Below are 14,559 nucleotides of genomic sequence, written 5' to 3' on the forward strand. Positions count from 1 at the left end.
CTTCAGCCCACCGATCAACCCATTAAGGGTCAATTATAACGGTTGGCAGCCGATCGATCGGAGCATCCCTACTATAAAGTCAGACTACACTCCTGAGTTAAAATAGCTAATGGTGTTTTCACTGTTGTATCTAATAAACATTTGACATTTTTACATTTTTAACATTACAGGCAGACAAGGTGATAGCCTCCGTGCTGCTCCCCATGCTGCTCTGAACTGTACCTTACACAGTGGAGAAGTGTTTGTTACCCAGCAACCTGTGGATTTTAAAGACCCTCATTGATGTCCAGCCTGTGAGACACACCTGAGACAGACAGGTGAGAGTTGTGAGGTTTACCGAACACCTGAACCTATCTTTTGAATCTTGTTTTTGTATTTGGTGTTTTTTCTCAGATCAACACTAACATGGAGAATTTCACGAGAGCAACATAATGGTGATGGAGAAGAATCAGCCTGCCTTTGCCATTATCGACAGCCTTGAAGAAGTTAAAGCAGAAGTAAGCGGAATATTTGTGTTAATATAAGTCTTAAATAGTTATATCTTCCGACAGCAATCACTTACATAGAGTGTTTGGTCCGAAACACGGGTCTGTCAGTCACTCTGCTCTGCTGTAAGCCGAGGAGAAAACTTCTTGTATACTTCCTTGTATCCTACAACCTTTATCCAATGAGAGAGAACGGCATGAAGGGCTGTGTGCAGCCAAGGGATGCGTGTGAATGTGGTGACGTAGGGACGAGGACAGGGTATCCGCAGGGTCTTGAAAAGTATTAAAAGGTGATAAATCAATTCTGGGAAAATTAATACCCTTAAAAAGTATTAAAAAGTCTTTTCACAACTTTATAAAGTCTTAAATTTTGAAGGTATTTTTTCTGAATTCGCTGTCCAAGAGTTTGAGTCCTAAAAAACATTGTAAAAGTGTGTGAATTTATTCATTTTATTAAAAACAAAAAAATAATTGTTTTTTTTTTTGGATAAACTTTGCCTTTGATTTATTGTCCTAGCCTATTTTGAATTCTGTTTTATTAGTTAAAAGTGTCACTGATGTAAATGGTTACAGCTTGAAGTGGCGGCGAGGTATTGAAAAAGTCTTAAAAAGGTATTAGAATTAACTTCAAGATTCCTGTATATACCCTGGAGGACCAATAGATCCATGACGAGGGCGGGGACTGCTAACTCCATCGGCTGACAAGAAGATAGCCAAAACAACCGGATCGCTTACTTCTGCTTTAACTTGGTGTTTCTTGTTTTTCCAATAAAAGGAAGGTTGGAAGAATATGTGTTTTTGTTGTTTCGTCATTTAGTAATTTATTACGATTTAGATTTTATTAATTACAATTTAGATTTAATTAAATGTAATATTTTTAAGTATAAGTAGTAGTAGCAGTATAAGTAAGTATATTTTGACCCAGAATTTAGGTTGTATTTTTCAACCCAATTTTTGGTAGCTTTCACCCAACAACATAATTGAATCTACCCATTTTTGAGTAAAAGCTTTAAAGCAGAAGTAAGCGGAATATTTGTGTAAATATAAGTCTTAAATAGTTATACTTCCGACGACAATCACTTACATAGAGTGTTTGATCCGAAACACGGGTCTGTCAGTCACTCTGCTCTGCTGTATGCCGAGGAGAAAACTTTCCTTGTATCCTACAAGCTTTATCCAATGAAGAGAGAGAACGGCATAAAGGGGCGGTCCTCTCTGTGTGCAGTCAAGGGATGCGCCTGAATGTGGTGACGTAGGGACGAGGACCAATAGATCCATGACGAGGGCGGGACTGCTAACTCCATCGGCTGACAAAAAGTTAGCCAAAACGACCGCTTACTTCTGCTTTAACTCAGTATGCTGGGTCAAATTTTTAACCCAAAATTCTGGGAATAACTAACCCAGTGTTGGCTCGGTCTGGGTTAGCAAATTAACCCAACTTGGGTTACTTAACCCAGAGGTATCACGTATCACGAGAGTGGGCAAAACCTTACCTATACTAAATTGTTTTTAGGGTCAATATAAGTAAATTAAAATATGATAGCCTTTTCATAGGAGCAGCTTTTTATATATATTTTTTTCGCATTTTGTTATTTTCCCCATAGGCAGATTGTCATTAACAGGGGTGGAAAGAGTACCAAAAAAATCTACTCAAGTAAAAGTACAGTTACCTTGATGAAATAAAGTAAAAGTAAAAGTACTGGTGTAAAAATCTACTCAAGTAAAAGTAAAAAGTAGTTCATTTAAAATTTACTCAGAGTAAAAGTTACTTAGTTACTTTTTTATTTTTTTATTTTTTTTTTGGGGGGGGGGGGTATAATGGCCAGAGATTGGCCTAACATTCTCCGTGCATGTCTCTGTGTTCCAAATTTGCCCCTTCTCCATCGATACACTGGTCTCCATCATCTTTTAGCTCCTGTGGCACCAACTTGATTCTGACCTTCTGACACTGCAGTTGTCCAGAGCCAATCAGATGGACAGTTACTGTTACTGGCACTAAGGTTGTCACGATCATGATCATGATACTAACATTTTCAACTCAATATCGATATTAAGGAAAATATTCGATACTCAATACCATTTTCAATACGGATAAAATCTCTCTCTCCCTCTTTCACTCACACACACCTGTTTTTTTTACTGTCTTTCCTGTCTGCTCTCAAGGAGGAGGAGGAGGGGGAGGGGGGGGGGGGTTTACTGTAGGTTCTCTCTCTCTTGCCTCTTTACTGTAACTGCTCTGAAGCAGTGGGCTGCTTGTCTGTTCCTTTGAGCATGGCCATGGATCTGACTGGGCTCCTACATTTAACTCAACGGACTGCCGGTCCGGCCTTCAGCCCCGGTGTGTCTGGCACGGTCACCATAAACGTAGCCGAATAGATGGACATGCCTGATAACGTTGTCTTTAATCATTAACGTCAGCTTTTAACCGCTAGCTGTGGCTAATGGCTAATATTAAGACGAGCCCTGTTATGCACAAACTCACGTAGCGGTGAGGGGGAAAGAGGTGTGTACCTGCTGCTGCTGTGTGCGTCTGTGAAGGGAGAGAGAGAGAGAGAGAGAGAGAGAGGCGGCAGCAGCGTAGCTACTTTTGACAACCCACACAGAGTTATATATTTTTTACTTTGTAACTTAAGCTATTTAAAATGTAACTAAGTACATTTCTTCCAACAATATGTACTCAAGTAAAAGTAAAAGTACTGATTTTAAAAATTACTCAAAAAAGTACAAGTACACAAAAAAGCTACTTAATTACAGTAACTTGAGTAAATGTAACTCGTTACTTTCCACCCCTGGTCATTAATTCCAAAAAGAACACAGACAGCCAATAACACATTAAAAGTCATTTAACACTCTTTTTGGACATCACACATAGTTTTTTCAGGGTCCTTCGAGCCGGAGCAAACACCCATGCTGGAAAATGGACCCATGAGCCGTTCAGCAACATGATGGGAGAGAGCAAGGAGAAAGGCCACAGTGGGAAGGAATACCTTTTTATTTATTTTTATTTAACCTTTATTTACCCAGGCAAGCAAATTAAGAACAAAATTCTTATTTTCAAGAGCAGCCTGAAAAGAGCTAGAAGCTCTTTAAGGGGAAGGGGGAGGGGAGTGCTAAAAAGTGAAAATAAGGTTATATAAATTACACTTAGAAAAATACAAAGCAACCTCCAAGATATCTACAGACTTTACTTTATGGCAGGCCACCCCAACAACCACAGGCCAGAGCAGCACCTGTATCACAGCCTCCTGAATCTGTCCTACTGAGGCTGGAAGTGGCACAACTAAGGCTGTCTTTACACTGCATATAGTTCAAGTGGCCCAATTCCGATTTTTTCCTCTCAAGTGGCTCAGATCGGATCTGTAACATGAACGTGTAAACGGGACAAATACGCATGGAATCGGATATTGTCAGATCTGAGATCAGGATATCTGCCAATACGTCTGCAGTTTAAACAGACAGATCGGACCTTTCCTGGCAATGCGTGTGCTACGTCATCAATGATAATATTAATTCAAGTGCCCACACGTTTCCCTGAACCTCTGTAGCCTGTGATTGACACGTGGGGCTGACCGGGACTACCTTGGCCAGTTGTCACAGGAATGATAGTGTTTCATTTTCATGGTGTCTGCGCGTCTGTTTTTGTCCATTCTAGGCAGATCGATACGAGGGCAAGCAAGGGAGTGTGAAAAAAGAGAGCACGCGAGACAAACACCAGATTTTGTTTGAGAAAGGCCCAAACTTGTAAAAGTGAGACTCTCTAACAAGGACAAAACCTTTGATACCTATGCCATCTTAGATGATGGATTGGAGTGCACAATGTTGTTACCTGGTACAGCAGAATATCTGGGCTTGGAGGGAGAGCCTGAGCGACTTGAGCTTCGTACAGTGAGGCAACAGACTGAGAAACCTGAAGGAAGAACCTTAGATTATCCGCTGCCTCAAGCTCTGAGAAAAAAATACTTAATTGACAGGGCTTTCACATCCACCACCTTTTGTTCACATTTTGTTGATCTGCATTCATCATTGTTCAGTTACCAAAATAAAGGATATCTATCTATCTATCTATCTATCTATCTATCTATCTATCTATCTATCTATCTATCTATCTATCTATCTATCTATCTATCTATCTATCTATCTATCTATCTATCTATCTATCTATCTATCTATCTATCCAATTTGCCTCTACACCAATTGAATAAGGTATTGGGAATAAATATAATTTGTAAAAAAGTATCCTTCATTAGAAAATACATTGCAATGATTTAGAAATGACAATCAGCTAATTGAAGCTTATTTACACCTATATTAGATGAATTACTTGAAACACTACTTCAGGGTTTATTACAAGTCTCTGTGGCCGGCCATTAGTTCACACCCAAAGGAGAGGATATGATGAAAGAAAGATGATTTCCAGGGAAGGCCCTTTTTTTTTTTTTTTGAACAGCAACAGTCTATTACTTTAAGAGGTGATAAATACTATAAAGCTGCCAGTCAGCAAGGTCTATCATATCAAAACTTAATCTAGGGGTGTATAGGAATAAAAAAAATCACAACTAGAATTTGCCCTCCCAGGTGATACCGATATGTGAAATTTTGAGTCTTGGCCCAAGGACTATATGACATTGCAAACAGGAAACTGCTAGGAAGTTTTAGCTGTTGATTATTAGTATTAGATTCCATGAATGTTTACCTTAAACACTGATTTACACAGCAGATGTCTTTTCAGATACCTTCTGAAGGTGTTGTCCCGTACACCATAAATGATCGGACTAATAGATCGTGGCAGAATCTGTACTACAATGTAGTACGCAAAGCGGAGGTCTGTTGAACTCTTAGGAAACCGTTGCTGCACAGCCCTTAATAACTGGGGGGCTACATATGTTGACATACAAAGCAGCAGCTGAATCCCATGTAGGAGGATTGTGTTTCTGGCTTTTGTAGCATCTTTGCTAGCTGTTTTAGCAGTGAAGAGAATTCTGAAATAAGTGTAAAAAATGATGACCCAAACCAAAACAAGATAGATAATATAGGTGATGTCCCTTTTCTTGATAATGAGGGGATTTGGGAAGACAGTTTGTCTGAGGCAGAAGACCCGGGAATGGAAAAAGTCCAGTGGTACTGTGGCCAAAGTGATGAAGAGATCAGGAAGAACAGACAACATGCTGGTCACCCAGATTAAACCAATCAGCTTTAAAGTCCTCTTGACAGTGCAGATCTGAACGTGGCGAAGGGGGGCACAAATGGCAATGTAGCACTCCACGGCCATGCAGGCCAGGTTCAGGGGAGTGTTTTCAGTGGCGAGTAGAGTCAGAAGGATGAATATGCAACAGATGGAAACATTGAGTTTGTAGATGGTGTAGCTGATTATGAACAAGGTGATGGACAACGTCACTTGTGTCATGTCATTGACGACCAGGTTAATAAAAAGGATATACCGCGGGTTGGTGTAGAAGATCTGGAGGAGGGGAAACAAAGAGAGGCAGTGGGTTAGAGGGTTATATAGAGTCATGTATGGTATAACCTTTAAAGGGATAATTAAACATTTTGGCAAATTCACCTTTTGCCATAATCCCTATAGTCAAAGGGGTGGGTTCATTACCTTTAATTATCTTTGCATGTTGTTTTGAGATCCACAGGGCAGAGACATGAGCTGCTCAGCTAACACAATGGTGGATGGTATAGGTCTCCTGACCCTCAAAACTCATTCAAACTATTCTATTTTTTTTTTTAGTTAGTCTATTTGATCATTCGGAAATCATTGCCCATCCCTGGGACGGGTGTGGAGTGGACGTGGTTTACACATCTTATTTGCATTTCAAGGTGTAGACACAGAAATGGCTCGTTCTCAGGGGAGCTCTGGAGAGCCACTTTTAGATTGCTGAGATTTAGAGCCACAGATTGATTGGGGGGCAATAATATGCTACAAATATAATGTGGTTGGACAACTCAGACCTATGTGAAATGCTTGGAAAACAGCAAACATATGGGACCTTTAAGCTACACACTCCATGTAACTGCAACTGCATGCAACGTAAACTGTTCACAAGACTTTCAGCTAGCATTCAAACAGCTTTGATTTATCACAGTATAGAACTCATAATTCTAGGCTCTCTCTGGCCTAGTGGCAGAGGAAAGGAGAATCCATGAGGTCATGGGTTCGATTCCTGCCTCAGTCATGCTTTGCATGTCACATAATTTCTTGAATTTCAACTATTCACCTATCATCGTACAGTCTTTGATTCATGATAGTTTAAAGCTTATTGTATGTCAGGTGCTCTGTGGCTGAAAGGTAATTCCGTCAGGTTACTAATCATGAAGTTATGAGTTTGATTCCTGTCTCATGCATGTCATTGTTGTACTTGCTGTCTTTGCCCAGTTCTTCTGGCTTCAGCAATGGCTTTCAGCATTCACATGCATTTTCCTTATGGAAATGCTTTTTCTAGTTTTATTTCAATCAATCAATCAATCAATCAATCAATCAATCAATCAATCAATCAATCAATCAATCAATCAATCAATCAATCAATCAATCAATCAATCAATCAATCAATCTATCTATCTATCTATCTCAGTATCACTGCCAACATGTGATTAAAAGAACATCAGACCTGGTGTTTGCAGAAGGTGTGAATGAGGCCTGCATTGATGTAGTTGATGGAAATCCCAAGAGCCACAACAATCACATTCTTGGTCACAGCCTTAGAGAAGGAGTCAGCTTCTCGGACAGCCACCGTTACATTAGAGAATGACTCATTCATTTCTTGAAAGGCCTGTTAAAGCAGAAGAGAAAGCACAATATACTGTAATAATCTTCAATCTTATCATGTTGCACAGCCTGCCTTACTGTCGATCCTCATTTCACTGCTAAAAGCACATTGTAGTGGCAGTGTTACTTACACCAAAAACATGACATACAGTCACATGATTGTATGTTATTAAAAAAGAAAAACATGAAATGCTAAGAGTTTATGACAGAAATTGTTTTCTTATTGTGATTCATACTAGTGTGTGTGTTCAGTGTTGGCAGCCTGTTGATGTTAAGTCTTTTCTTTTTTCTTTTTTTAACCCCACCACCACCACCCCAAATGTGGACCTTTTTTTCTCCTTTCTTTCTTTCTCATTAATTTTCTTTTTTTCAATTTTAAGAAAAAAAAGACACAATAATCAGGTGGCAGTAACATAGAACCCATCAACATCACAAACATAGGGGAGGACAGAATACAAACAAACAAAAAACAACAACAACAAATAAGAACATACATTTAACAGCATAAAATAATCAAAACATATAATCAGTAAGTACATACTACATATTTTTTATACACACACACCATACATTCATATCGTAACTCAATAAATAAAAGATTAAATAATTCACTCTACAGCAACCAAAAAACAACAGCAAGCACAAGCACAAAAACAAAAACATAAAAAACAGTACATTATATTGAATCTTTTTTTTTTCCCCCAAATGAGCTCGCCCTCTCTAAACCATGACATCCACAGCAGAGGAACGAAAGGCTCCGGAGCCACAGGTTGCCGACCTCTGGTCTATACAGATATTTTCATTTAGCTATAACATCTGTTGTCTAATCTCCAAGGAATTGTTTGGTAAAGAAAACTGATACTGAAGCCATAAAGAAAGTGAATTTCTAAAAAAGGGAGAGAGGTCAGGAAAAAAAGCACTTAAACGTACCACAGAGGCAGGACACAATTGCAAAAAAGGGTACACTTTTCCAATTAAGGGACCACATTGAGCACAAAATAATTTGGATGAAAACCATTCTTGATTATTATAGAATCGTTGTATGCATGCAGCTTTTAAATTCAAATCTAATGTTGAAAGGCTTTTTAATCCCAAGCCTCCGTTCTCCCGTACATTATACAGATAACTACGTTTCATTTTATAATTTTTGATGTTTTATACTGAGGTTGTATCACATGTAAATACTTCATGGTCATAAATAATCAAAATCCAATCTGTACGGTGAAAAGATTCTCCAGCATGACCACCTATAGAGTTAGCATGTTCTCTGTTCTCTTCTTCCGGTCTTTTCAGCTTTTGAGCAGTATTAAAGGAAAAACTTACATCTCTAATTATGAGGTTATATCCAGTCCACCAGAGCTACTGATGTGTGGTGATGGTGAGAAGTCAGTATCTAACTGTGTATTGGCCTGTTTACAGACGGTCCACCTCTGCACAAAAAAGTATATTTTACTTCCTTTTTTCACATTTAAACTGAGGTACTGTAAGCAGCCATTAATTTTAAATGGATTGGCATTGGCCTTTAAAACAGTTTACATTTTACTTGTACAGTTTCTACCTATTTCATCTAACACTGATGGAAGTGAAAATAATAAAGTGGTTCAACAGGAAACATTTGATTGAAAGTAGACATCACATACAGACTTGTGTCTGTTCAACATTCAGCTGTAGCATTTTGTTTTTAACTGTAAACATCCTGAGTGAGACCTGGTAACTCTAACTGATACAACAGAGTCAGTTCATCAGGAGGCTGAAGGAGTTATCTGATTAAAATGTGACTTTTATGAAACTCCATTTGTCATTTTTCATTCATGTATCTGCAGTGTTCAGGAGCTGGTACTTACCTTAGTGAATGTACCAAGATTGAGACACCAATCTAATTCCTCCAGTAAATGTCTGACTTTATGTAAGTTGATCTCACATCCCAGGTTTCAGGGGTGTGTGTTTGCTAACCTATTGTCTACATACAGCGTGTGTGATAGATGCATGTGAGCCTGTGTGTTGTCACCGCCTACTATTTTATGTGTGTCACTTTTGAATCAATAGACAGCCTTTTCCATCTTGAACATCTGTTGCTTTTTTAAAAAACTTTTCTCTTCTTTTCCTCTAGCATTTGTTTATATTTTTGATGTTCAAATATGACTCGTAAAGGGATAGTTAAAGGTTCATGAGGCAAGATTTGTGAAGAAATGCACTTGCGTTTTAAGTTTTTTACTGCTAATGGGCGATGAAGCGTTCAAAACCAAAAAGAATGAGCCCACTCGCGTATCTCTCCGTTGCCTTGAACAGGCTGTGTGCTGCATAATGCGCTGCAATTCTGGGTCCTAATTTCCCGCGCTGTCCGCGGATGTGATGTCAAATGACGCTGCATGCGCGTCCTCGACAGCTTCGGCTTTCCACCGCTTGCGACCAGCGGTCGGTGGATGTCTTGCAGCCTGAACAGTTACGTGAGCGAGCAGCGAGTAGAGAAATAACGTCACTTTCTTAAATTTTAATATTTTTTCATGCGAGAAAGTGACAGTTTAGATTCCCAATCTGTTGTCAGTTTATCCAAATAACGTCTGTAAATAGATTTGCTCCGACATTTTTCGGAGGAGTGCAGAGCCACACACGAGCGGCAGCAGCAGCGGCTCGTCACAGAGGCTGCAGCCAGGGAGCTGAGCTCACCGGCCGGGCAACCTCTGTCCTGAGTGTCCTCCTCCCAGGGAAGAAAACGAGCCAAGTAACTTCCCCACAGGTTTTTAGAGGTTTTCTGCCGGCTGGTTGAATTGTTTTTAGGAGATAAATTCTGGTCTCATTGATGATATCTAACAGTGGCAGTCGCATTAGTTCATTTGAATGAAAAGTGAAGCTTCAGGTGTGTGTGAGCAGCGCAGCCTTGGGGCTCTGTACGTACAAAAATCACCATATTTAGGCTACTTCAATAAATAAATAAATAGTTTTACAATGAGCCGATTGATTCATCCGTGGTCAGTTTATCCAAACAACGCCTGTAAGGAAATTCTCCGACGTGTTCGGAGGAGTGCAGAGCAGCTCAGCGGCACCAGCGGCTCACAGAGGCGGCGGCGGCGGCCGGTGTGCTGACCTGATGCCTGGGCGTGGTGAATGTGCTGTTCTAAAAATAGCTTGCACCAACAATTAAAGGTAACCAACCTACTCCTAAGACTATAGGTATTATGGCAATGGGCCAATTTACCAAAATGTTGAACTATCCCTTTAATATAATGTTCAAAGTGAATAATACTGGGCGTCGATTGGCGCAGGAGGTTAAGCAGGCGCCACATGTATAGAGGCTACAGTCCTCGCTGCAGGCAGCCCCGGTTCGAATCGGGCAGCACTTTCCTGCATGTCATTCCCCCTATCTCTGCCTCTTCATTTCCTGTCTCTCTCAACTATGCCATCTAATGAAGGTGTGAAAAGCCCTAAAATATACTTAAAAAAAGTAACCAATAAAACGTTTTTCCCTTAGTTAATTTAAGTTTATTTATCAACACCAAAGTGACTTATAATGAAGTTAAATGTAGGCAGCGATGATACACATTTATGAGTTTGGATTTACACAAATGTAATATGACATTGAACAGAGGAAACTGGACGTTTTGATGTTGTTTTGATTATTGGTATTCATTAAAGCAGATATCAGTGGAATGTTTTTGTTAATATAAGTCCTAAATAGTCCTATTTTCCGTCAGCAATCACTTACATGAAGTATTTCAGCCTAAACACGAGTCTCTCCGTCACTCTGCTCTGCTGTAACCCGAGGAGAAAATTTTCCTTGTGGGATACAAGTGTTATCCAATGAGGAGAGAGAACGGCATGAAGGGCTGTGTGTGCAGCCAAGGGATGCGCGTGAATGTGGTGACGTAGCACGAGGACCAATTGATGCCTGACAAGGGCGGGGGCTGCTAACTCATGGTGCGTTCAAAGAAACTCGTACTTTGTGTTTTTCCTTCCTGTGAAGTCATACCAGTTCGATCTGGTACGAGTTCACGGGTCGGAAGTTACGAGTGGCCGTTATAGGGAACTTTCACAGACAACAGGATGGTAAAAACACGAGCTACGGGTTACCTGGAACGCTACCAAGTCGTAGTTGTGACTTGAAGCTGTAACTTACGGTTTCAAAAGCCTGCCTTGAACGCAGCATTAGCCGAAACGGCCGTGAAGCTGATATCTGCTTTAAATTACTTGAACATTTACCTTGAACACACTGATTTACACAGCAAATAGCTTTTCAGATACCTTCTAAAAGTTTTGTCCCGTACGCCATAAATGATTGGACTTATAGATCGTGGCAGCATCTGTATAATAATATAAGTAGCAAAGAGGGAGTCTGTGTAATTCTTGGGGAACAAAAGCCGCAGAGCCTCTTTCAACTGGGGGTCCACATATGTCACCATACAAAGGAGCAGCTGAAACCCATGGAGGAGGATTGTGTTTCTAGCTTTTGTAGCATCTTTGCTAGCTGTCTTTGCAGTGAAGAGAATTCTGAAGTAAGTGTAAAAAATTACAACCCAAACTATAACCAGATAGACAATATAGGTGATGTCCCTCTTCTTGATAATGAGGGGATTTGGGAAGACAATTTGTCTGAGGCAGAAGACACGGTAATGGAAGAAGTCCAGTGGTACTGTGGCCAAGGTGATGAAGAGATCAGGAAGAACAGACAACATGCTGGTCACCCAGATTGAACCAATCAGCTTCAAGGTCCTCTTGACAGTGCAGATCTGCATGTGGCGAAGGGGAGCACAGATGGCAATGTAGCACTCCACAGCCATGCAGGCCAGGTTCAGGGGAGTGTTTTCAGTGGTGAACAGGGCCAGGAGGGTGAAGGTGCAACAGAGAGAAACACTGAGTTTGTAGATGGTGTAGCTGAGGACGAACAGCATGACAGACAGCGTCAGCTGGATCATGTCGTTGACCACCAGGTGAATAAAAAGGATATACCGTGGATTTGTGTAGAAGATCTGGGGGGGGGGGGGGGGGGGGGGGGGGGGGAATGGATGTGAGAAGACAAGTTTTAAAAACACCCTGAACTCATTAAAATTGTGATTTTGATACAAGGAAGTGTTGCAATGGTTCTACTTCAGGCCAAATACATTTGGGACAGATTAGTTCTAGGTTAATATAGAGCACAACTCCTTTATACTTTCAATATTAGCCCTTGACGATATTTGAAATACAAATGAAGTAAATAACATTCCTGAAGTCAAAACGCTGAGTGAAGAGGAATCAGTCAGTATCACTCATTCATCCTCTGTTCTCGTCTCTCTTATTGCTGATGTAGATTCACTGGTGCTGCTGGGTGGGAGCTGTCATCCTACTGATTAGCTCAGTTAACTCATTGTTACATGTCAAAGTGGTGTCAGACCTGGTGTTTGCAGAAGGTGTGGATTAGTCCTGCATTGATGTAGTTGATGGAGATGCTGAGAACCACAACAATCACATTCTTGGTCACAGCCTTAGTGAAGGAGTCACGATACTGTAAAACCACAGTCACATTGGCAGATGACGTGTTCATCTCTTGAAGGCTGAAAAGAAGAGAAATATCCCTCACATATAAGTAAAAAATTACAATGATCATTGACATATTTAAGATGATAATGATCTGATTTTTAGACGACCCTTCTTCTGCACTGGTTTGTGGAATTTGAAGTTTCACAGTAACAAACTTGATTCAGGATCTGGTGTTGTTCAGACTTCTCTACATCTTATTAAACTTCTAAGTGTAGCAAATGTAAGCACAATTTTAGTATGATTTTATTTAAAGAAAAGTTACATTTATTCAGAATGTTCAATTTGTGTGAGAGGACAAATTCAATATGCATCATGATTAATGAATTCAAGAAAAATACCTGTTCTTAAATATTTAAAGCAGGCATCTCCAAACTATTCCACAAAGGGCCGGTGTGGCTGCAGGTTTTTGTTCCAACCAGTCGATAGCACAAAGCTTGACCAGTCAACTGTCTGAGAATTATGATCATTGATTAAATGAGTCAGGTTGTGTGTGCTGCTGCTTGGTTGGGAAGAAAACCTACCTGGAAAAGTTTGGAGATGCCAAAGGCTTCAACTTTATACTATATTATACATCAATTGCCATTTGATACGTAGTTCCTTAAGAAATATACACTACACATGGTAACCAGCTCCTGTTCATTTCTCAGTCAACCCTGGTGAAATAAACTGCTTGGATTATCCAGCATAAACAGCAGTGGTAACATATCGTTGTGTCTTGAACAGTGACAGACAGACTGGGCCACAGACAGGACTGCTGCTTCATCATATTTTCTTTTCCCAGATAAATTGACGGAACCAGACACTGGTGACATGGCAGAGTTGCTAATCCTACATTAAGAACTTCAGACACATTTAAAGCTGCAAAATTAAGTGTGATAATGCAAAGAACAAACAATGCAACATTTTTAAATAGTTCTCAGTGTATTTTAACACACTTCTAACCATGTTCCAAACCTTCATAAAGGTGTCACAATAAGGCTAAGTCAGAAATTACAACATAAACAATAAACAACTCTGAAAAGATCAGTCACTTCAGTTTAACCTGAGTATTTTTTTTTTAAACTGTTGAACAAACTGGTCAAAACAAAGGTCAGCAAAAGAAAAGAACCAGGAAAAGGCCTGCATGAGTGTAGTGGTGCTGAAACTACAGCAAGATGCAACAAACCTTTTTGTTAGGTCCTGATGAAATATCGGTGGATCAGAGATCAGCTCAGAGCTGCTGTGTAGTGACAGCAGGTGCAACTAACCTCAGAGCATTTACACCACTGTGCAAATACTGCGGCACAAGCGATATTCAGACTTTATACTTGGAGTGGTGGCAAATGTTTCAGGAGTACAGTATGGGTAGAAGGAAGTTGTGTGTGTGTGTGTGTGTGTGTGTGTGTGTGTGTGTGTGTGTGTGTGTGTGTGTGTGTGTGTGTGTGTGTGTGTGTGTGTGTGTGTGTGTGTGTGTGTGTGTGTGTGTGTGTGTGTGTGTGTGTGTGTGTGTGCGTGCGTGCGTGCGTGCTCCTTTTTCTTTTTGAGAACAGTTGGGTCATTTCTTATTTCATCAGTTTCAAAACAAGTTTTTGGGGGTTGGAAAATAAATTATAGAAGGTCAGCAGGAAATGTGATCAAAGTGAACTATCCACAACAAAACAAGAAGATTATGACTTAAACAGAATCTTTATCAACTCATCAATTAAACTTTTTCTTCATGGAACATCATAAACGAATTCAGCCTCTGTGACTGATGTTTGACGGAACATATATTTTCCATCTCAACAGAGGAAGAGACGAGTTATTCAGATG

General features: G+C 40.1%; 1 protein-coding gene across 1 annotated transcript; it reads right to left on the minus strand.

Moving 5' to 3' along the window:
- Window positions 1–223: 223 nt before the first annotated feature.
- LOC310986277 (odorant receptor 131-2-like) lies at window positions 224–12,772 on the minus strand (the record flags this gene model as incomplete). The annotated part of the gene is made up of 3 exons (XM_083972122.1): window positions 224–304; window positions 5,179–5,943; window positions 12,623–12,772. 3 exons carry the CDS (start codon window positions 12,770–12,772, stop codon window positions 224–226), a joined length of 996 nt encoding a protein of 331 aa, XP_083828248.1.
- Between the last annotated feature and the right edge of the window lie 1,787 nt (window positions 12,773–14,559).

Source organism: Trachurus trachurus (assembly GCF_905171665.1).
Source record: "Trachurus trachurus genome assembly, chromosome: 5".
In the NCBI taxonomy this organism is placed as follows: domain Eukaryota; kingdom Metazoa; phylum Chordata; class Actinopteri; order Carangiformes; family Carangidae; genus Trachurus; species Trachurus trachurus.